General features: G+C 36.0%; 1 protein-coding gene across 20 annotated transcripts in view; it reads right to left on the bottom strand.

The window, feature by feature from the left end:
- Positions 1 to 24,874, bottom strand: part of LOC125679208 (von Willebrand factor A domain-containing protein 5A-like) — a 69,726-nt gene that overhangs the window by 25,195 nt on the left and 19,657 nt on the right. For 6 of the 20 annotated variants that reach the window (XM_048918236.2, XM_048918241.2, XM_056153700.1 and 3 more), the window contains 5 exons: positions 24,501 to 24,678; positions 22,944 to 23,111; positions 22,816 to 22,863; positions 16,104 to 16,136; positions 11,701 to 11,778 (listed from right to left, as the gene is read on the bottom strand). In XM_048918236.2, the coding sequence (XP_048774193.1) occupies positions 11,701 to 11,778; positions 16,104 to 16,136; positions 22,816 to 22,863; positions 22,944 to 23,111; positions 24,501 to 24,678 (505 nt within the window). Of the gene's footprint in view, positions 1 to 1,965; positions 2,205 to 2,283; positions 2,825 to 2,933; positions 3,132 to 7,355; positions 7,670 to 7,698; positions 7,943 to 10,334; positions 10,443 to 10,474; positions 11,428 to 11,700; positions 11,779 to 16,099; positions 16,137 to 22,815; positions 22,864 to 22,943; positions 23,112 to 24,500; positions 24,679 to 24,874 lie in introns of those variants that run through there. The other 14 variants (XM_056153702.1, XM_056153701.1, XM_048918240.2 and 11 more) reach the window with 12 other exon arrangements.

Here is a 24,874-nt window from a genome sequence, read left to right as displayed (position 1 = left end):
GTCTCTCAAGTGAATGCTTTGTCAGCAGAAACCGGTCGCGGTAGTTCAGTGGTAGAGCGTTCGCTTCGTAACCGGGAAGTCCCGAGTTCAAGCACTGCTCGTGCTATGGCCGCGTCAAACCTAAGATGTTAACATAGGTAGTGATTGTGCTTTCGCAAAATGCTCGGCAATTGGAAGCGAGAATCACGGGTCTCTCGGATATGACCTTAAAATGGAAATCCCATGTCGTGGCATTTGTTGGCACGCTAAAGAACCCTCACTGCCTGCGCGCTAAGCATAGTTCTGAATTTGGGGTACTTCACCTACAGCTGGTGATGTCTCAATACCAGAGTGAAAAATTCTCAACGAGCAGGTTGCCTTTGACCTTTTGCTGGGAATGGTAACATGCTTGACCTAGAAACGATGTATTCAAAGCGACATCTATAGACATATTTGTATTCAGTGTCCATCATCAACTCAAGTGAGCAATGTCTTCTGCAAAAGCTGGAAAGTGGTAATTGTGGGTGGATTAGGACATAGAGATTGTTTAACAGGTCGATGATGAAAAGAAGATACAAGATACAGATATTGCACTGACATTTAATCAAAACCTCCCTCAGAGAGAATTACATAATCAGTTTAAATGTCAGATGGATTGGTGCACCATGGCCTACTTTAAAGTTTTTTTTATTCAAAATGTGTGTGGTTTCAATTCAGAGTGCCTAATATGTTTCCAGGTTGAATTTCACTGTCCGATGAGTGTATGTTTTACTGTCAGGTTGAATTTCACTGTCCGATGAGTGTATGTTTTACTGTCAGGTTGAATTTCACTGTCCGATGAATGTATGTTTTACTGTCTGCGGTATTCTTGTTATTATTGGAACGACTGCGTTTCTATAGTAAGGGGATGCATCGAATATTTATCACAGCATTGTAGAAATTTTTAAAGAGAGTGGACGTATCGAAGAGTGATCACAGCATTGAAGAGTATTTAGAGACAATAAGACTCAATAATAAGGTTGCCAGAAGGAAGAATCTCTGCGTTTGTAACATTGTCTGTGCATGGTGTTTTCCTACCCCTGAGAAAGGATGTGATGGTAGTCATCACGTGAATTAGAAAACAGGTGCTCCACGTCGTTGCCTTATGCCTAAATGCACGTATATGCAGCGTCTATGAGATCTTTTTCATAGTTGTTGTTTTCATCCTGGCGTTAGATGGGAGTTTGGGGTGATACCTTAAAAACCTGTTTTAAAGAACCCCCACCGTTATGGCATTGGGCGACATACATAGATCTAAATCTATGGTACCACCAACTGGGGACATCTCAAAAAGTAGTGGGAAAATATCGACAGGTCGTAAGCAAACAGAACTTATAACTTATCAGACCTTCGCCTACAGCTGGTGAGGTCTAAAAAATGAGTAGAAAATTCTCGATAGGTCGTAAACATAAAACCCCAAAAAGGTCTTCTTAAGGATGGAGTCTTGTCAACTTCATTGTAATTAAAAAGTTTTTATTTTTTCACAGAATGTGCATTATGATACACTTAATTCAAAAAGGTGAAGAAACCATGGGGTCATCAGCCTTAATTTTGCGTCAAAGTGAGCGGAAGTTCACTTTCTATAAATAGCACTTTTTCCGGATAAAATTGTAAAATTGAAACATACCTTACACAAGTGTTCATAGAAAAAATTCTTGATGTTGATTTTTAAATATTTTAGTATGAATATACAGCATGATATAGCAGTTGTATATTTTGGGGAAAATTTTATTAAGATATACCCCAAACTTGTTCCTATTCTAATTCGAATTTCCTCTGTCTAATTTTAAAATTTTACTTTTTTGAGCCAAAATAATAAAAGTTCTTATGAAAATTATACAATGACCATATATTTACAAATTTCTATAATTTTGCCTAAAGATAGGCAATTCCTTATAGTTTATTCCTGAAGAAAACAAATTGCAGGTCATCACCCATTTAAGAAAGTAATTTTACTTAAAATTATGAGATTTATTTCAAATTCAAATTTTACATTCATTTAAAGCAACTACATTTACAATATCAAAATTTATTAGTGTTATAAGCAAATTATCAGTCATAATTTGCTATGATGCTTTGAAAAATATGATTTTTTTTAAAAAGCAACAATCACAAGCTAGCTGCTTTCGTGGACTGGAGTTTTCAAGCAGCCTAATCCGAATTTTCTCCATCATTAGTTCTTAAAACTGAAATACAATTCTTTTTAAATTTATTTTTTAATTACAACTTAGTTTGATGCATTTTAATGAATAAAAACACATTGTGTTGAAATTCAATCATTTTCATTTGAAATGAAAATGGAAATTTAATAGGATAATTTCATTTGGTACATTAATTTGTATCAAAATTCAGAACAATATCACCACCGTGTACATCATTACTGATGCAGTTTGCACATAATTTATAATTTTTGCAGTTACTTTCCAATTCTTGCAACAATCTCTCTCTCTCTCTCTCTCTCTCTCTCTCTCTCTCTCTCTCTCTCTCTCTCTTCTCTCTCTCTCATAAACAGAACATGTTAAATTGAGTATAGTATACAATAAACATTCATATCTGTTAACATTCATACATTGCTATTGTAAATGCAGAATTACTTTAGTTTGAAATTTTGAAACAAAATTAAGAGGAGCATCCATTTTCCAAGGATTGACTTCTACATTTTCCATTTTTGCTAAACATATTTCCATTAACATTTTCGATTTCTGTTATTTCTGAGTCTTTTGCTGTTATAGGTATTTTTGGAAAGGTATAGGTGGAAAACTTTTCTTTACCACACACGGCAGCTGTGTAATATGAGAATCTCTAGCTGGAAAATGAATTAACACCAAAATATAATACATGTATTCATTTAAGAACCTCTTTTCTCAACTGAACAATCAATTTGAATATTGGGCAGGTAGTAAAAAGTAACAAACCTAATCCTTTTGATTCCAAGTCAAAGAATACAAGAGGAAAATGTTGCTGGCTGGAGTGCTGTTTGACAGTTGGCTCTGGTACATGTACCATTATCATATCAATCTCATCAAATGTAATATCACACTTGAAATTTTCTCCTTCTTTCATCTCCATCAGTAATGTTGATTGCTTCCTAAAATTTTGATAGTCATCATTATCTAGATTTAATGAAATATTGTGATGAGAAGTCTACATTTTTAATAAAAGAAATGTATCAATTTTTTTTTTTATTTGGAAATTAACTCTTCTGCCAGTTCTCCACTGTGAATTAACCCTAGGGTTTTCATATACCTTGTGAAAAAATAATTCAATAATTTAAACATGCATAGAATTTTTTCATTTTTTTTTTTTTTTTTTTTTTTTTTTTTTTTGCAATTTCAATGTAATAAAACATTGAATACTTCTGAGCATCTAAATGCTTATTGTCCTTTCTACAGTAATTTAGCCCATCCAAAACAGTGGGCATCTAAGTGACATTGGACACATCTGATCAGTTCACCATAGAGATAATTGTTATTTCAATATAAAATGAAAAGCATTCTATCCCTTCATTAAAACACTTCATGAACGCATTTTCACATCTCAAAGATATTTATAATAGTTAAAAATAATTGATTCTTAAAACAATCACTTATTTAAAAAAAATAATAATAAAAAAGACTTCTGTATTTTGTTCATGATCAACCCCATTCCATTCAATAAGAGCAATTAAGATTTAATTTTTTTGAAATCCACATCATACATTATGATTTACTAATTTTAGACCTGACTGGGACACTATACTTTTTCTCTTTAATTATAAACACATTTAATATAGTGCTTTTGTTGATAATGATCAACCCTATTACTTTTAATAAGAGCCAATTTTTTAAAAATCCACATCAGATGATTTACTAATTTTAGACTTGACTGGGACACCATACTTTTTCTCTCTAATTATAATCGAGCTTATAAACACATGGGCACTGGAATGGGGTTTTGAGAAATTGTGCATCTTAATGCACGTAATTATCATTGTTTCATTGACGATGTTTAATTTGGTTGATACAAATTACGTCAGTGTACCCGAGTATTAAAAATTCATGTGAATGTGCGTATACGTACACTGCACTGACTAGTAAAGAGTCATGACGTACGACATAAATGAGTTCGCAAAATGGCCGACCGTCACGTCAATCGCAATAACACCTGAAATATTCTAAGCGCCTGTTTTGTATCAATAACAGAAAATTCACTTACCAAATGGACTTAATACTTTGTAATATGACCTCGGGTACGTAACACACTGCGAATTCTCCTTGGAAGAGTGTTATAAAGACTCCGAATATAATGTAAAGGGAGGTCACTCCAAATATCACGGACAACTCTCTCCAGGTCTTTGGCATTTCGGATCTCATTTGTCCGTCTCTGTACCCAAAGTTTTAACACTTTCCAGACATTTTCAATAATGTTAATGTCTGGACTCTGTGGAGGCCATGGAAGTGTACTGATATCATTGCCCTGCTTCCACTGATTTGAGCGCAAAGATACGTGGCAAGGAGCATTGTCCTCTTGAAAGATCCAGCGGCGATTTGTAAAGTGTCGCGCAACAACTGCTATGCTATGCAGACGATATTTGTTTAACAAAGGGGGATAATTCAAAAACTCAATGAAACGAAAGTAGAAAATAACTACAACTAGTAATCCTAATTGTTCGCGAACAATTAGAGGTCTTTCCACCTTTTCTGGATTTGTTTCTTGACCTTTGATCTTGATCCATTCTTCAGTAGGTCAAATGACCACCCCCCCCCCAAAAAATAATTGATATGGCTAGAAAAGAAATTCAAATTTGCCGCCTTGAGTGTTGTAGTGTTGGAGATTAAGGCCTTGGTTTCGCACGATAGTACCGGTCAAATATTTGAAAAAAAGGGGTGTGAGTGTTTCATAACCGGCACATATCAGGTAAAAGTGTAATGGGACTTGTGCAGGTGTTTGGGGTGACTTTGGGCCTGTTAGATATGATATTTGGAGGTGCAAAGAAACCGGATGTAACATTTTCCTAGATTGTAACTGCTCGTGCATGCTGGGAGTCTACAAGCCTCATGTTGTCAGATGTTGTGAAGATGCACTGGATTTGACCGTGTGTGTTGTGGATTGTGGAATTGAATATACAGTTTGTAATTGCTCATCCTATGTGTTCTAATTCACGGAGACAATGTCTTTCAGTCATTTCACCCAAGGAGGCATGCATATACGGATTTATAGGCTTTGATAACAAACAACCAAAATGGCGGCCGGACTGAATTAGAAAGTGTCTGAGTGCATGTAGGATATCTGAACGGAGAATAGGAGTACTGCATCCCATCTGATCCTGCAGGTAAGTGTTTATTTGTTTACAATGACAGTCGGGATGGAATGTCAATGAGTTCAACTGTCAAGTAAAGTTGCATCATCATTATCAAAAAAAAACCAACTTAGTCTTTATGTTGATGCAGGCAGACAATTGAATCTGGCCTATGTCTTTTCATGAATGTAAATGGAATTCATGTTTGATTGACAAGACAGTCAAGAAATGGAAGAAATTGGTGTAGGTCAGATGTGTAGGTGTAGGTCAGATATAAGCTAGAATCCTGTAATTGTTGCATGGCATGAGACCGGTCAAAATAGTGTATTTAAAACAGCTGATCACAGACAGATCACTTAAAGGGTGGGGGATTTCTTCCTTGGGGACGACAGGCGTGATGGGTGAGTTGGCCTTACTCACGGAGACTGGCCCCTGGATGCGTGACCTTGACCTTTGACCTTGACCCACTTTCAAGGTCAAACATAAAAAAAACACAACAACAACTGAACTTAGTCTTTATTTTGATGCACTAGCTCAGTGGCAGACATTGATGTCTTTTCTTGAATGCAAATGCAATTAATGTTTGATTTACAAGGAAGTCAAGAAATGGAAGAAATGGGTGCAAGTCAGATGTGTAGGTGTCGGTCAGATTAGCTAGAATCCTGTTGTTGGGCATGAGACCGGTCAAAATAGTGTATAAACAGCTGATCACAGACAGATCACTTGAAGGGTGGGGGATTTCTTCCTTGGGGACGACAGGCGTGATGGGTGGGTTGGCCTTACTCGTGGAGACTGGCCCCTGGATGCGTGACCTTGACCTTTGACCTTGACCCACTTTCAAGGTCAAACTTTAAAAACCCATGGGAGAGAAAGTGTGACCTTTGACCTTGACCCCATTTTGAAGGTCAGAGAGGTCACGGGGCTTCGTTTAAGTGGTCTCGCGTCTCTATCTACATCCGTGAAGAAGTTGTGGGCTCGAACGACGACGTCGGAGACTTTCGGGGGCGAGAACCGTGCTTCAGGGTTCTCGGTTTCCCTCGGTCAACTTCTCTGTGCGAGAGTGTTTTATCTTGAATTCGTCGGTCAAGGTTTCGGGTCTCCATGACTTGCGGTCTAGCAGGAGTAGCGATAACGGGGTTTTCGACCTTAAGTTGCCGCCATTCGCAGAGTGGTCAAAGTTCAGAGTTGACATTCATGATACCGAGACCAGTCTAGAATTCCATGCTGACCCATGTGATATTTCGATGCTATCTGAAGCGTGAAAGAGCGTATAAAAAGTGCCATTTTCTAGCCTTTCTGGATGACTTTGACCTTGACCTATTTTTCAAGGTCAAGGTCACCCAACCCGTTCCAGTGGGTTCGGTGTCTCTACGACGAATACTTTAGGAGTCGACAATTTCTTACGCAGAAACCGTAAAACACGAGGGGTACTAACTTCCTGAAAGGGTCCTCGAATCCTTTGGTTGAATTCCCATGTCAATTGGACCAAGTCACCTCTATGTTCTGGAAAAGGTCGGATGCTCCTATCATTCACGGTTTTCGAGAAGAACCGATAACAAGGGGTTTTCGCGTAAAGTCCTCCAAGTTCGTTAAAGGTCAAAGTTCAGTTACGCAGGGTCAAATCTGAGCATGTTTCGAGATGTCGAAAAGGATGGTCTACATTGATTTTCGATAAGTCTTAAGACGTCAAGAGCTTCTCGCGGCGGAAAGAAAAGAAGACAAATAATAATAAAAAAAAACAGAACAATATCAAAAGGTCTTTCCACAGAAAGGTGGAAAGACCTAAAAATACCGGGAACACTTTTTTATTCAGGATAACAACGAATGTATCGTGTATCTCATTCTGTAATACGCAAGTTTACAACGTCGGCCATTTTACGAACTCATTTATGTCGTACTACTGTACAAGCTACGTACATGTAGGTTATACATGTGTACACAAATATTTTGCAGGTCTACGATTTTATAGAATATATACAGGAGTTGTATTGACCTTACGGAAGATAAAAATTAAAGATTTACTATTCCCAAAAGAACAGATGGTGTACATTTTACTTACATTTTCTTCGTGTGCGACAGTATTATTGTCATTTGACATGTCGCGTCGTCTGTCAGTGCCAGGTGTGGAACGATGCTGTTGTTGTCTTTATCGGAGGAAATTGCATAATCATGCTGTAAAAGAACAATGCTTTTCTCCCATCCTTTTCACTGGACTTTGGCGACGTTTTATCTATTTGCGGTAACAGACTTCACAAACTGCCCTTAAATTGCCGCCTTGATTTTTCCATGTTGTTTACGTTCGTAAGAGCTAAGGTGGTTGTCGTAGGTTTTTTAAGTGCGTTTATCGAAGCATTGCAAATTCAATGAATTCTGCTGGTAAATGATACAAAATTGCTATTTCTATTTCAATAAAATCATTTATTAATTGTTTATTCTCCAAAAACTAACAACAGAAATTTTACGTCACTCAAGCTATGGAGACCCACTTACGTTAAAAAACGCTGACAAGTCTCCATTCTATCATGAGTTCAACTGTCATATTCACAATTTCCAGATACTCATAAAAGGTGACTTAACACAAATGCTACAAGAGGTCCATGGGCCACAACGCTCACCTAGGTCAACGTGGTTCTGCTATCCTTCATTCTTAAAAAATGAACACATAAAAATTGTTGGCGTTTATTTTCTTTGTTATGATAATTCGAACAAGTTATAAGTAGGCCACATGGACAATTCTAGGCAAGTTTTTGTGAAAGTGTTTCAAAAAAAGAAATTATATTTTGATACAAATCTCTTAGTAAAAAGTTAAAAATCTTTCTCCTTATAAAAATATGAAATAGAATTAATCGATTTCAGCACACATTCTATGAAAATTAGATTTTCCTTATTTTTACCAGGGGTAGATAATTCTTCCAAAAAGTCTCAAATGCAAAAAATATCGGCTTCTAATCATTTACTAATCATGTAATTTTGATCTACTTCACTTACATCATTATTCAACAATATAGCTTTATTTTGATTTAAATCATTCAAAAATGTTTAGTCCCGTGGTGGGCTGGGTTAGAATAGGTCCTCAGTACCCCTTGCTTGTCATAAGAGGCGACTACATGGGACGGTGTTTCGAATAAGACCACAAAAATCGAGGTCCCGTGTCACAGCAGCTGTGGCATGATAAAGATCCCTCCCTGATCAAAGGCCGTAAGAGCCGAGTATAGGCGTAAATTTGACAGCCCTTCACCGGTAATGATGACGTCTCCATATTAGTAAAAGGTTCTCGAGAGGGACGTTAAACGATATTTAATCAATCAATCAATCAAAAATGTTCAATCTCCTTCGTTATACATTGAATACCTTAATAAAATTAAGTCCCTGCAATTCTTATGAAAGGCGAAGATAACGAACACTGATCAATTTCATAACATCTATAAGGAATACGAAATAGAGAATTGGGCACAAACACCGACCCCTGGATATACCAGAGGTGGGATCATGTGCCTAGGAGGAATAAGCATCCCCTGTTGACCGAACGTTTCTCCTATAGATCCCCATTTAAAACTTTGATCCCATATTTTGCCGTAAACCTACCCTAAATGGGGGGGGGGGGGGGGGGGGGGGGGGGGGGGGGCATGATTCGAAGAGATCTTAAATAACACTTCTATAAGGAAGCTTTCATATAAGGTTTTTATTTTCTAGTTCAGTGGTTCTTGAGAGGACATTTTTAAAAAGATACCACCATATTTTCACTATTTCTTAAGGACACATCGCATGTCTATTCATGCCTTAAACTACTTTAAATGTGTTTTAAATGAAATATTTTGCGTAGTTTTTTAGTTTGAAAGCGATGAAATATGCATATTGACTTTCGATATTTTACGCGCCTTTTTGTGACGTCATATGCGACCTCGAACGAGAAGGTTTGAAAACAGTTGATTTAATCGACAAAAAGCCAATTATAACGTTAATGTCTTGTAAATCATATTACATTAGGGTGTTTTGTGTCGTTTAATGGTGTACTAGCTGTCAATAGAAGGGATTTAGACTGAGCCCCCCCACCCCCCCCCCCCCCCCGTATTTCGAAGGAAGGTGTGAGGGGGAAAGACATGGATAATTTTTTTGTCGGCGCAAGGAAAACCAGTCGCCATTGTCCATGTACTTTTTAAAAAAGCAGATGGACAGAGACCCAGATAAACTGGTAAAAATGGTTAAACATTGCTATACCTACATCATATTTATGCATTCTGTTCTCGTCTTCAAATTCAATACTCACTCGCACCAACTGACCTTTACGTTGTAACAACATATACTCGTACTTATGCTCCCAGTTTCTACCAGATAGTAAAATTAGAAAAACAAGAGGCCCATGGGCCACATCGCTTACCTGAGTCACAATGACCCATATCTGAAGACTTTCCATGTATATTTGCATGCAAAACCTTAGTCCCTACTGTGTCCCCAACCTACCCCTGGAGCCATGATTTTTACAAACTTGAATCTGCACACTATGTCAGAAAGCTTCCATGTAAATGCCAACTTCTTAGGCCCAATGGTTTTTGATTTTCCCTATATATTTGTATGTAAAACTTTGATCCCCTATTGTGGCCCAATTTGAATTTTGAACAAACTTGAATCTGCACTGTGTCAGGAAGCTTTCATGTAAATCTTCAGCTTTTCTGGCTCAGTGGTTCTTAAAAAGATTTTTAAAGATTTTCCCTATATATTTTATATAAAACTTTGATCCCCCATTGTGACCCCAACCTACCCTCCGGGGCCATGATTTGAATAAACTTGAATTTGTACTATGTCAGGAAGCATTCTTGTAAATCTTAGCTCTTCTGGTTCTTCGGTTCTTGAGGAGAAGACTTTTAAAGATGTTCCCTATATATTTTCGTGTAAAACTTTGATCCCCTATTGTGGCCTCAACTACCCCCGGGGGCCATGATTTGTACAAATTTGAATCTGCACTATGTCAGGAAGCTTTCATGTAAATGTCAGCTCCTCTGGCCCAGTGGTTCTTAAGAAGATGTTTAAATGATCCTACCCCAATTATGCATTTTTTGTGATTATCTCCCCTTCATTTGAACAAACTTGAAAGCCCTTTAGCCAAGGATGCTCTGTGTCAAGTTTGGTGGTAATTCACCCAGTGGTTCTGGAAAAGATGAAAATGTGAAAAGTTTACAATGACGACGCCGCCGACGAAAAACAACGAACAGATTTTTATCATAAAAGCTCACTTGAGCCTTCAACTCAGGTGAGCTAACAATCAAAGATTTAAAAAAAATTGTGTTTCCTAACTTTGAATTAAATTATATGTTTTCTTTTTTTTCAAATGAAATCGTAACATCAAGTGCAGTATAACGCCGTGCTCCCACTTCCTAGCGACGTGTAGTTCAAATTAAAAAAATAATAACAAGATTGCGATATTAAAATAAAGTATTGATATTTCCACTTTTGATTTGATTATTTTTATTTATTTATTTTCGAAATGCACACGCGACAGTAAGGTATGTAAATTTGTCTAATCCAAAAGGAAATGATAATTATTATTAAAATAAAAAAAACGCCAATACACAGATATTTAAAGGAATAACCTTACCAAATAGTGTTTAGACAGCAATCCATATAAACATGATCTACTCGCAATTGCCGATTTCATACTCGCTTTCCTCGCTACATTTTGGGTATTTACATCGTTATTTGTATGCATTGGTGGCTAAAACATAAGACTCGGGAAATATGTCATAATCGAAATAAATGTTGACCATAGTAATTAGATTAGGCCGCTAAAAGCTGATTTTTAAAAAAAAATATCTAACACTACTTTCACAATCAGTTGATCGAAGAAGATCGCATGTGACGTCACTGTACCACGTGACTTCCTAACAAATTAATGAGACTTTTTTTAAATCGGGGCTTAGATTTAAATCCGTATTGTGTCTAATTTTTCGAAATATTTCGGCGAACTAAGTATTAGAATCAATTACTTTAAGAAGAAGAAAGACGAAAAACACATACATGTATAATTTTGCTTACTTTAGAAACATGCGATGTGTCCTTTAATAACCTCTGCTTTGAAAGGAAGGTGACTGACCTTTCTGTCGTACAATTTTGAATTCCTTTTACCCAATGATGCTCTATGAGAGATATGGTTAAAATTTGCTTGTTGAAGAAGTTAAAAATATGTAAAGTTAACGGACTGACGAAGAACAGACAACAGATGATCAGAAAGCCTCCTTGTACTTATTGCTCAGGTGAGCTAGAAAGATTTGTATCGTGTGTTATATAATATGAAAAGGAAATAATATGCGAAAATCTCATATTCTTATTTCGTATGTCCTTGGTATGAAAACTTCTAGAAGGACCACTTGGTGTAAAGAAAATAAATTGAAAAAATGTCTTGCCCTTACCACCAAAACCTCGTATGAAACCAAGACCTCCACGAGAACCACGAGGCGTGCTCATTTTTTTCTTCTTAGGTAACACAACTGAAAACAATGTTATTATTACAAGATTTAAAATAGATAGAAAGATTATAATATTCATCCATACATAACTCCTTACGTGAATAAGAAACGATGAAGACAACGAACAGTGATCTATCTGATAATTTCTATATGCAATACAAATTTAGGAGTTGGACAAACAAGGGCCCCTGGATATACCAGAGGTGCGATCAGGTGCCTAGGAGGAGTAACCAACCACTTCTGACCGGTCACACCCACCGTGAACCCTATATCTCGATCAGGTAAACGGAGTAATACGGAGTCAAAACCAGTGTGTAAAGAACGATCTAATGATTGGTATAAAACACGCCAGACAGCGTTTGACCCAATGACAAATTGTATTGAAAAACTAGATAATCATAGCGAAAATATAATTTGCAAAGTGCAGACTTAAAACAAGACTGTTGAAATTCCTGTAACATCGATATGTTTTTTAGTAGTTTTCACCGATTTAAAAACTGATCATACACAGAACAAGCCCCAGTGTAACGAATCAGTTAAGAAGCTCTTGTGTAACGAATCAGTTGAGAGATGTAAACACCATATACAGGTGACAATGGAATATTGCTACATAAATATGGGAATTTGACGATGGAGAGGCTGTGGTAATCCCTTTTGCCATAACAGTGAGTTGTTAATTTGCCGTTAACAGATTTATATTCAATAAAATATCCAAGTACGAAGCAGATGTAGGAAACTCTGGGGTGTCATTTACTTCGAGTTCACTTGGATGTAAGGTGAAGATAACGAACAGTGATCAATTTCATAACTCCTACAAGCAATACAAAATAAATAGTTGGGCAAACACGGACCCCTGGACACACCAGAGGTGGGATCAGGTGCCTAGGAGGAGTAAGCATCCCCTGTTGACCGGTCACACCCGCCGTGAGCCCCATATCCTGATCAGGTAAACGAAGTTATCTGCAGTCAAAATCAGTGTGCCAAGAACGGCTTACCAATCGATATGAAACACGTCAGACAGTATTTGACCCAATGCGAGGTTGTATTGACGAACTAGATCGTTATAACGACCATAGAATTTGCGAAATGCTGACTTCAATCGAGACTGTTGAAATCCCTGTACCATCAACTTGTTTGTCAGTAGCTTGCCTCGATTTAAAAACTGACTATACCCAGAACAAGCTCTTGCATATCGAATGAGTTGAGATATATAAACACCATATGCAGGTGATAATGGAATATTGCTACATAAATGTGGGAAGTTGACGATGGAGAAGCTGAAATCATCCCGTTTGTCATACAGTTGAGTTGTCAGTTTGCCGTTAATGTCTACTTTCAATAAAATATCTAAGTATGAAGCAGAAGTGAACGACTCTGTGGTGTCCTTTATTTCGAGCTCACAAGGATATATCAAATCGACATATGAATGAAAGCTATCATTATTAATAAACAAAACGTCATCGATATATCTAAAAGTCGAACTGAAGGTTACAGCGAGAGATTTTTTTTTCTCACGTACAATTTTTTTTAATAAATTCTGCTTCATATGAATATAAAAACAGGTCAGCTAACACAAGAGCACAATTCGTGCCCATGGGAATTCCAACAGACTGTTGGAAGACCTGATCACCAAAGACCACGAAGATACTGTCAATGAGGAACTCTAGCATATTTTTTATTTCAACTTCAGAGTACTTGTACGTGGAATCAGAGTGGTGTTTAACAAAGTGAGTTTTTGAATGACTGATCGCTAGATATGAATATTTCCGTTTTTGTTGAAGAAGCAACTGTCTATGATGTCAAAAAGTCTAGTCTTTAATTTATCGTGAGGAATGGTCGTGTATAGTGTTGAAAAGTCATAGGTTTTAACGCTATTGATTTGGGAAAAATTCTGTGATTTCAAGTTTACTAAAAGTTCTTTAGAATTTTTTAGAATCCACATTTGATTAACACCACTTCTGGCATATGTAGTCGCACAGTAAGTTTGAAGTTTCTCCTTCACATCTGTTAACATTTTCGTGAGGAGCAAAGATAGGGGCTTGGTAGAGCACTTACTGGATCCAGCAATGTATCTTTGTTTGTAAGGGTTTTTATGTAGTTTAGGAATCCAGTATAGGTACGGTAACTCATATTCATTCGACCCATTGACTGGAATATTAAATGTGTCTAAAACTGAAGCATGGTTTTGAAGAATTTCGTCTTTTGAAAGGGCAGTTAGAGTATAAGTATGATACCAAAAGTGGAATTAATGCCAAGTTCGTTTAAAATACAGTTGTAATAATGAGCCTTACAAACAAAGACAATGTTGTTACTAGCTTTGTCAGCTGGAACCAAAACATATTCCTCATGTAACCTATCTAATTCTTTTATCACTTCTGGTTTACTAAACACAGAAGGATAGATGGTACGTACTTTTGTTTTCATGTGTCTGATGCGGGATTTTAATATCCCTCTTATGCTTTTAACCCATTCTGACAATGTATCAAGTTCTTCTTTTTCATATTTAGCCCACCGTCTGGCATAATCTTCGACAGAACTCATAATAGAGATGAAGTTCTGTCACCAATTAAAAGACCGAGGTTCTCTGTATTTAGGACCTTTAAGAATAAGTGATTTGAGGTCCTCATTTTCAACTATATCAACATCACCAGTAATGATATGTCCAGCTGGACTATAGTTGAAAGAAGATGAAGAACAAGAGCATGTTGGTGGATTACGTATAAGATGGTCTATATCTAAGCACTGCAAGGTTTGTTTATAATTAAAAAGTATGGATGCAATAGTAGAAGTATAGCTGTAAGAAATACAGGGTGTAGACTTGAACTTAAAATAAGTTGGAATACACGACTGAACCCTTTTATGACAAAGAATGTTGCTTATGTTGACGGCATCTATTCCTTTGTTTGTAAATTTGAGCTTAAGGAACTGACGGCATGATTTGGAAGGAATATCATCCATGGTTCGTGCTGGTTTATAGAGCCTGTGGTAGGCAACATCCATAATCATAGAGTTCAGTCTATATTCAGGTGTTGAAAAATACAAGTATAGACTATCCATAGCTTCTTCAAATAACGTGTGTAAAACCCTCAATGGAATAGAGTAAAGTTTTGTACGAATATGATGTGGACCCAATTGTCTGTTGACGTGAGGAAAAAGTGAATAAAACGTGACATCATTTATACTTGGGTCTTTTATATGAACGATGTCCGTGACTGCGTTTTTGTCTTTGGGTATTGGGAAAGAGTCCCATCACATTAACGTTATTTCCTTGTGGACTAGTCAAATTTCCCACACCATATACATTATTATTGCATCCATATGGAAATGCAGTGCCTAGGGTCCTGATCCAGTGATCTTCTCGTTGTCTACGAAAAGGGGTGCTTAATGTAGGATTGTTTGTGTGATGGTAATGTTTTTCTAAAATCCTTACCCTCATGGACAAGATGGAGTGGTCCGGTGCATTAAAATGCTTGTAAAGAAGTTGGTTACCACCATTATTAATTTAAAATATGTGCCCCGATATTCTTTTATTAAGTGAACCCTTGGTTTCTCCCATATAAATTAAGCCACACAGGTTACACTCAATGGCGTAGACAACGTTAGAAGATTTACAAGAGAGATTATCAAACGTTTTGGTACAGAAACTACGTCCAGTTAGATTACTACTAAATGAATTTTTAGTGATCAGTATATCACAAGTTTTGCAATTTTTTGCAGAACATTTTGAGGTTGAACACATGGGGTCTGAAAAGGAATTATCAAATATATCTCTTAAAGGAACATAACAGTCTTTAATTTGGGTATAAGAATTTTGGTTTCTGTACCAAAGCTGACAATCTGACGATTGTATATACGACAAATCTTTGATATCGCGAAGGATAATCCGAAGGACACCCACCGATCTGTAGGAGCCTGTGTCCCTTATAGACTCTACAGAGTGACACCTTTTTATACTGGGAGACGTGTCAGCCAGTATTGTTTCGTTATTGAGTATATTCATGAAGAAACATATATCGAGCGACAAGTATCCTCGGGGACAGACTGTCCACCAGCAGAGATACAAACTCGATGGTTAAATGCAAGGTGAAGATAACGAACAGTGATCAATCTCATAACTCCTAGATATAACGAATCGACATTTGAATGAAAATTATTATTGTTAACAGATAAAACAATATAACTGTACTGAGTGCAATATCAACTCATCTGAAATCGTTTGAAAACAAAGGTTTAATCAATATATCTTTTTAACCTTATATTCCATTATATTATAAACCTTTGATTTTGCAAACTAAATGTACTAAATCTGTTTACAAACAGTTAAATGTAAATCATGATATACCTACTTCTGGCTGAAAGTGGAAAAAGCAGCTGATAGCCTATGGAATAGAAACATATGTTAAGGATGTTTTACTGAATGTTTTAAAACTAACAAGGACTCTACTATCCAATGGTTACAATGTAAAATACTTCATAGAATTCTGTCTGTCAATTATTATCTTCAAAAAATAATGCTGTGTCTTTTGATTTTTGTACCTTTTGTAATGATGAAGTTGAGATAATTTAACATGTTTTCATTGGTTGTGAAAAATTATCTATATTATGGAGCAATCTGAGCATGCACATTTATCAAACAACTTCCAAAAGAATAGGTTTCAATGTACTTAATATTTTATTAAGTGAACTCCCATTGTCTAAAAGCAACAGAATTGTAAATTTCCTTATCCTATATACAAAACATTATATTTTTTCTTGTTTGGAAAAAACCCAAACAAATCGCCACAGTTTTTGGAATTATTATCTATACAACAAAATACAAAGTTGAAAAATTTATTGTGTATCAGAACTAATTCAAAAATTTGAAAATACCTGGCATGTATGGAAAACACTTTTTGACAACATTAAAAAATCATAATTTTGCTACTCTAAGCATTTTCCCTTACATTTGAAGCTACTTTTATTTATTTTTTCAGTATTGTTATCAGTTTTTCTTCTACAATTATATTAAAAATGCAAGCACTTACCAATAAAAGTATGAATGTGACTATGCAAGTGTGAGAACATGGTTAGAAATATTACATCTATTCGCTTATCTTATGTCAATATTTGTGAAAATTATTTTTTTTAATAAAACATCATCGATATATCTAAATGTGGAGTTAAAGACCAGAGCAAGAGATGTTTTCTTCTCATGTATAAGCTTTTGAATCAATTGGTTATTAAGTTGTGTATGTACGGGTGGAGTAAGATAAAAAAAAACAACAAGAGGCCCAAGGGCCTAGAATCGCTCTTCTGATAAATTGTACAACCCCACCATTTCTATTCTTAGCCTCTTAGTATTCTAAATCTTTAGTTAAATCCTAAGAATTCAAAAAAAGTAGGTCAATGTGACCTACTTTTTGGTTTACACATTTTGAGAACCCAAGAAATATCAACTGACAAAGTTTGATGATTTTAAGCCAATTAGTATCTGAATATTGAAATATAGCTGTCAAATTCCAATCGTAGGTCATGGTGACCTACTTTCTGGTCAGCGAACTCCGAACATGCAAGACCCATCAACTGACAAAGTTTGATGACTGTAGGTCAAATAGTATCTGAAATATATAAATATAGCCGTCCAATTCCAAAAGTAGGTCAAGGTGACCTACTTTTTGGTCAACACCCTTTGAACATGCAAGACGCATCAACTGACAAAGTTTGATGACTGTAGGTCAAATAGTATCTGAAATATATAAATATAGGTGTCCAATTCCAAAAGTAGGTCAAGTTGACCTACTTTTTGGTCGAAACCCTTCGAACATGCAAGACCCATCAACTGACAAAGTTTGATGACTGTAGGTCAAATAGTATTTGAAATATATAAATATAGCCGTCAAATTCCAAAAGTAGGTCAAGGTGACCTACTTTTTGGTCGACACACTCCATTGACTCAAGATGCATCAACTGTCAAAGTTTGATGATTGTAGGTCAATTAGTGACTGAAATATATAAATATAACTGTCAAATGCCAAAAGTAGGTCACAGTGACCTACTTTTTGGTCGATACACTCCGAAGACTCAAGATGCATCAACTGACAAAGTTTGATGATTGTAGGTCAAATAGTGTCTGAAATATAGTAATTTAGCTGTCAAATACCAAAAGTAGGTCACGGTGACCTACTTTTTGGTCGACACAAACCGAAGACTGAAGACGCATCAACTGACAAAGTTTGATGATCCTAGGTTCTACAGTGCCCAAAATATGCATCTAAAATTGAAAATGTGAAATTTGAATATCTGCAAAATTCAAAAAGTAGGTCACTGTGACCTACTTTTTTTATAAATTTGTTTCAAGGGCTCAAGATGCATCAACTTACAAGATTTGATGATTCTAAACCGCTCGGTATTTGAAATAACAACTTAAAATATATCTATAAATGATAAGCCATAAAATTCAGAAAGTAGGTCACGGTGACCTATTTTTCAGTTGACGCATTTCAAGGTCCCATGATCCACCAACTGACAAGTTTTGATGATCATAGGCTTCAAAGTGTCCAAGATATGCATCAAAATTAATTTTAAAATAAATACCTGCAAAATTCAAAAAGTAGGTCACCGTGACCTACTTTTGAGACAACTTGACACAAGGTCCTAAGATGCATCAACTGTCAAAATTTGATGATCCTAGTCCTTATAATGACTAAAATATCTAAGATTTAAGGAATTTAAAAAAAAATTAAATTTAGGTCAACTTTAAAGTGACCTTGAGACCATGCCCTTTGCCCCAGGGTAATGCCTTGAACAATTTTTAATCTACAACATATTCTCATCCTTATGTGTAAGTTTGGTGATAATCTGCTCTGTGGTTCTTGAGAAGAAGATTTTTTAGCAACCACTACTTTTGTTTGTATTTTCCTGATTATCTCCCCTTGTTAAAGGGTCACATCCCTTTATTTAGTAAGTATGAAAGCCCTTGGGCCAATGATACCCTGTAACAAATTTGAAAAAAATTGGCCAAGGGGTTCTTGAGTTATAGCCCTTTTTCTAAAAAGTTTACGCACACCGCACAAATGGCCATAGCATTAGCTCTTTGAGCCTTTGGCTCAGAAGAGCTAAAAATAGAAGTAAAAATCAGACATTACAGTTTTGAAGCAAATAAAAGTAGAAAGTACATGTATGAAAGGTGAAGATAACTAACAGTGATCAATCTCATAACTCCTATAGGCAATACAAAATAGATAGTTTGGCAAACACGGACCCCTGGACACACCAGAGGTGGGATTAAGTGCCTAGGAGGAGTAAGCATCCCCTGTTGACCGGTCACACCCGCCGTGAGCCCTATATCCTGATCAGGTAAACGGAGTTATCCGCAGTCCAAATCAGTGTGCCAAGAACGGCTTAACAATCGATATGAAACACGTCAGACAGCATTTGACCCAATGCAAGGTTGTATTGACGAAATAGATCGTTATAACGACCATAGAATTTGCGAAATGCTGACTTCAATCGAGACTGTTGAAACCCCTGTACCATCAACATGTTTGTCAGTAGCTTACCTCGATTTAAAAACTGACTATAGGTATGAAACACGCCAGACAGCATTTGACCCAATGGCAGGTTGTATTGGCAAAAGAAATACTAGTATATCAATTAAAGACAAAGAATATATTGCAGTGGAGTATAAATCGGGATAGGGACTCCCAAACTCCCAACTGGCAGTGACAATATGGCCGAGATACAATGGGGGAAGCATGTTTGTAATTCATTGCATGCATACATTGTAATTGAGATGTAGGTATGACAAACTGTAAAAGTTACAGTGATTGAATATGGAAATGATGTGATAAAATATGATAAAATTAATAATCATACATGTATAATTTATCGAACAAATGAAATGGTTTGGTAAGCAGGTTTTCAGAATATTTAAGGGATGATTTTAAAAGATCATCGGATCTTTAGAAGTCTTTGATATGTCAAACCATAATAGTTCGCAGGATGTGCATTTTGATAAATGCAAGGTGAAGATAACGAACAGTGATCAATCTCATAACTCCTATAAGCAATACAAAATAGATAGTTGGGCAAACACGGACCCCTGGACACACCAAAGGTGTGTTGAAGTATAAGAAGATGAGAATTACCGTAAAGTTACAGCATATATAGATGTTATCCCCCAATTAAAAATTAAAAAGAGCCCTACTCCCACTCATGTGAATAAAAAAGCAGGACAATTTGGAAATGTTTGAATAAAAAATTATGTTTACTGTATTTAGACATGTTAAACCATGACAGTTTGCAAGATGTACATTTTGATTAACATGTTGAAATATAATAATATGGAAATTACCGTAAATATACAACTCATATATCACATATATACAACGTATGGCCCATCCCCATGTGAATTAAAAATAGACCTACCCCGCCCATGTGAAATCCCCACGTGCATTCAAAATAGACATATCCCCAACCGTGTGAAATAAAAATAGACTTGATTGATAACTCCAAAATTTAATGTGTTAAACGATGATCACGTAATTTAATCTTCAGAAGTGTCTGACATTTTAAAAAAAATAAAAATCATCAGTAACAGTTTGCAAGATGTGCACTTATAGGCCACATAAGATGAGATTAATTTTTATTTCTTACTCTGAACACATTATAATGTGAACATACGTTTGGTTTGTATAGTTTGTTTCGTTCGAGATCCGCTCCTTTCCCATCTTAATACACACGCGCTGATTATAAAATTCAAGTGATCTCGATTAAAATTCCGAACTGTTTTGCAATTTTTGCCGATTTGATAATTAGTCAACCGTAATAGACAAAAAATATGCTCAAATATCAACACTACAATAAGGCACAATGTTCATTATATCAAAATCAGAAATCTCTCTCCTGATTAGCTGGCATTAAAGGACAAAATATCGAATCCAGATGTATTATACAATGATATAAATCCTGCCTCGTAGGAATATAAAAACAGGCCAGTTAATAAAGCAGCACAATTGGTGCCCATCGGAATTTCAACAGACTGTTGGAAGACCTGATCACCAAAGACTTTGAAGATATTGAAAATGAGGAACGCCAGCATCTTTCTGATATCAACTTCAAAGTACGTGTGCGTAGAATCAGAGTGGTGTTTACGGTACATAACAGTCACCTATATGTATATGTGATCCAACCTGATAGTAAATTAAACTCACAAACATACCAAATATCAATTATTATTTTACCTTTACATGAAAGGTCAAACGCCATCAAAAACGGCACGCGGCACCACAGAGTCGTCCACTTCTGCTTCATATTTAAATATTTTATTTATTGTATCTTGTTTAACGCCTCACTCAAGAATTGTTCACTCATATGTAGACATCACCAAGACCGGTGAAGGGCTTCAAATCTAAGCGTTTGCTCGAAGCTTACGGCCATTGAGCAGTGAGGGTTCTTTAGCGTGCCACACCTACTGTGACACGGAACATCCGTTTTTAAGGTCATCTCTGAGTACCTGTGACATTCACACCTGATGCCGAGCGTTTGACTATGGAATATATTTTCTTGAAAATAGAACTCAACTTTATGACAAACGGAAAGATTTAAGCTTCTTCATCGTAAACTTCCCATATTCAAGTAGCAATATTCCATTATCACCTGCATATGGTGTGTATATATCTCAACTGATTCTATACGCAGGCTACTGACAAACAAGTTGATGGTACAGGGGTTTCAACAGTCTCGTTTAAAGTCAGCATTTCGCAAATTCTATGGTCGTTATTATAGGATTAAACATTCTTTTTGAAGAATTTATCGATGTGTAAACTCCGGACATTTTACTCACAAACTGAATAAAAGTGCGAAGCACTTTTATGTTAAGTTTGTGAGTAAAATCGCCGGAGTTTACACATCGATAAATTCTTCAAAAAGAATGTTTGATTCTTATAATTCCAATTCATTCCCTTCATTAACAATTGCAAAAATTTGAATAGTTTCCCCGCACTATGTTGTTTGTTTTCAGGCGTGTATGAATACATTGCGTTTTCGGATTTATTGATGTGTAAACTCTTGTTCAGCTTTATTTTTGTCCAATCAAAACACTTGTAATAAATAACATTGGAATTATAACGATATGGTTTGTCAATACAACCTATCATTGGGTGAAATGCTATCTCACTTGTTTTATACCGATTGTTAAGCCGTTCTTGGTACACTGAATTTGACTACGGATAACTCCGTTTACCTGATCAAGATATAGAGCTCACGGTGGGTGTGACTGGTCGACAGGGGATGCTTACTCCTCCTAGGCACCTGATCCACCTCTGGTATATCCAGGGGTCCGTGTTTGCCCAACGCTCTATTTTGCATTGCTTTGAGTTGTGAGACTTGAGTTGAGTTATGAGATTGATCAGTGTTCATTATCTTCATCTTGCATGTACCCCTTCTAAGAAAGTGGATACATAATGCTGTCAAAGAGTCTATTCTTTAATTTATCGTCAGGAATAATCTTGTAAAGTGTTGCAAAGTCATAGGTTTTGATGTTGTTGATTTGAGAAAAGTTTTGCGATTTCAAATTTACTAAAGGTTCTTCAGAATCCACATTTGATTTACACCACTTCTAGCATATGTTGTGACACAATACGTTTGAAGTTACTCTCTCACAGCTGTTAATCTTTCGTGGGGAGCGTAGAATATATACTGAATCAGCAATGTACATGTATCTATGTTTCTAAGGTTTTTGTGAACTTTTAGGTGGCTCATATTCATTCATACCATTGGCTGATAAATGTGTTTAAAACTGAAGCATGGTAATGACGAATTTCCTCTTTTGAAAGGACAGTTACCCTTCTTTCTATATGAAGCATTAAAACAATGGTCTTTAAATGCTGAACCAAACATTAAGAAGTCAAAATTGGGTAAAGTTAACGGGCTGATGGAGAACAAACAGATGATTTAAAACTTGAGCTTATAGCTCAGGTGAGCTAGAAAGCTTTCTATCATGTCTTATATATATACATGTATTCAGTAACTACATGTATATAGAAAAGGAAATAAATTGCATCATTCTCTTATTCTTACCATAACCTCCAGAACCACGATCCATTTTTTTCTTCCTTTGTGGCACAACTGAAAACAAAGTTATTGTTACAAGATTTAAGATAGACAGAATGATAGATTATGGTATTCATTCATATATAACTACTTACGTGAGCAATGTGCTGAATCACGTGTACGACGCCTCCTTGTCTGTACTCTTATAGGTTTGGGTACATGATACTGTGGTAGAGTTTCTCGAGTCCGTTGATCCACTCCAACAAACGCCGAGTGCTTGCATGTAACATTAGCCGCAGTGCTTAGTGCTACCATAGCACCTTCTAGAGTCAACAGAAAGACAAGTATTGTTATTTAACGTTGAATTATTCCAATCTTTTAAATTATTTGTTGCCACATCCTGGACTCAACATAAAAAATTATTACAATAGCCTAAACTAGATTACAATAAAGTGCATCGCCACAGCACATGATACGCCCGTCAATCATTATTTAATTATCACAAAACAGAGAAGAGTGGATGAAAGGAAATCATGTCAAACTTTAATAGTAAAAAGATCTAAAATGATTTTTCCATTCATAATGCTATATGTACTTCTCTCTGCTGTAGTTTTTTAATGAAAACAAATAGTGCATTTATATATTTTTTCAACTGGTAGTTTTGGATTTAAACAAATGCCAAATCTGCAGCTTTGCTCATTGTATATCTTTTTATTGCCACATCTTAATAAAACATCAAATTACTTATCATTAAAATATGCCTATATACATATTGCAACCATCTGTTCATCTTACTCAGAAATGACACTCTGCATGTTGGTTGCTAAGAAAAAAAAATTAAAATTTTTTATTGTACAATGTCAAATTAATTTTGATAACTTCATTTTGAAAATAAAGGCTAGCCACCAAGACAGATCACTACTAATTAAGAGGCTTAGATTCCTTCTGCCCAATTCCCTAGAGATATAGATAACACCTGCTTGATCAGAGATGCTCTACCAGAAGTGATTAAGACAGTCTTCTTACACTAAACCCATTAATTAATCTTATCAAAATGCCCTTTGCATGCTACCCCCATGGGACAAGTGGAATTTCTCTTGTTACTGTTAGAAACAAAAGAAACATTATAAAGGCTTAAAAAACTGTACAGTATATCTTTAAAAAATATGTATTTTCTTGATGTAACATTTTTTAATAAGGTTACTAAAAAAACCATTAGATCAGAAGGGATTGTACCCATTAAAACATACACTTTTTAAAACATTCACCTTAATTAAATGTCACAGTGACCCTAAAGTAGGGTGTGACACACCTTCTACCTAAGATGCATTATTTGATCAAGTTTGGTGATTCTAGGTTTCATAGTTTTCAAGTTATGAGTCGGACAGGGTTTTGCCATATTTGGTCATATCTTCTTAATTAAAAGTCACAGCGACCTGGTTTTAATGTGCGACACACCTTCTACCCAAGATGCATCATCTGACAAAGTTTGATTATTCTAGGCCTCATAGTATTTAAGTTATGAGCCGGACACGAAAAAGGTAACAGACGGATGGACAGACGGACGGACATGAAGGCCATACCATAATACGTCCCGTCCTAAGACGGGCGTATAATAATCATTTTGGTGAATTACACCATCTCATTTTGACCTCTCTTAATTATTTCTTGTTTTGTTAACAGGCTTAGAAATCATCCTGGAACCCAAATACCTTGAGAATCGTTCATTTCCATCTCTGAGAGTCTGGATTTAGCAGCTAGCCTATGAAGAGGACAAGTTTCCTCAGCGATGTTTGTTTTACTGCGACTCAATACAAATTCCATGCTGTATTCTACCCTTTTACTGCCTGCATTACCGGTCAACTTCATTGAACCTTTGCCTAAAGAATTCTTTGTAAAAAAAAAAATCAAACACATAAAATACAGAAACATTGCATTGCATATGTAAGTTTTGGATAGCTAACAGAAGAAATTAATACAATACTTGTTAATTTTTGCCAGGATATGAATGCCAGTGTAAAAGGCAAGTATCTGCATTATCTAGGAATTTTAAACGGACGTGGATATCTCAAAGAGATATGGGAAA

Source organism: Ostrea edulis, chromosome 2, assembly GCF_947568905.1.
Source record: "Ostrea edulis chromosome 2, xbOstEdul1.1, whole genome shotgun sequence".
Classification (NCBI taxonomy): domain Eukaryota; kingdom Metazoa; phylum Mollusca; class Bivalvia; order Ostreida; family Ostreidae; genus Ostrea; species Ostrea edulis.
The sequence above is the reverse complement of the archived record's forward strand: the minus strand, read 5'-3'. Positions and strand labels throughout refer to the sequence as shown.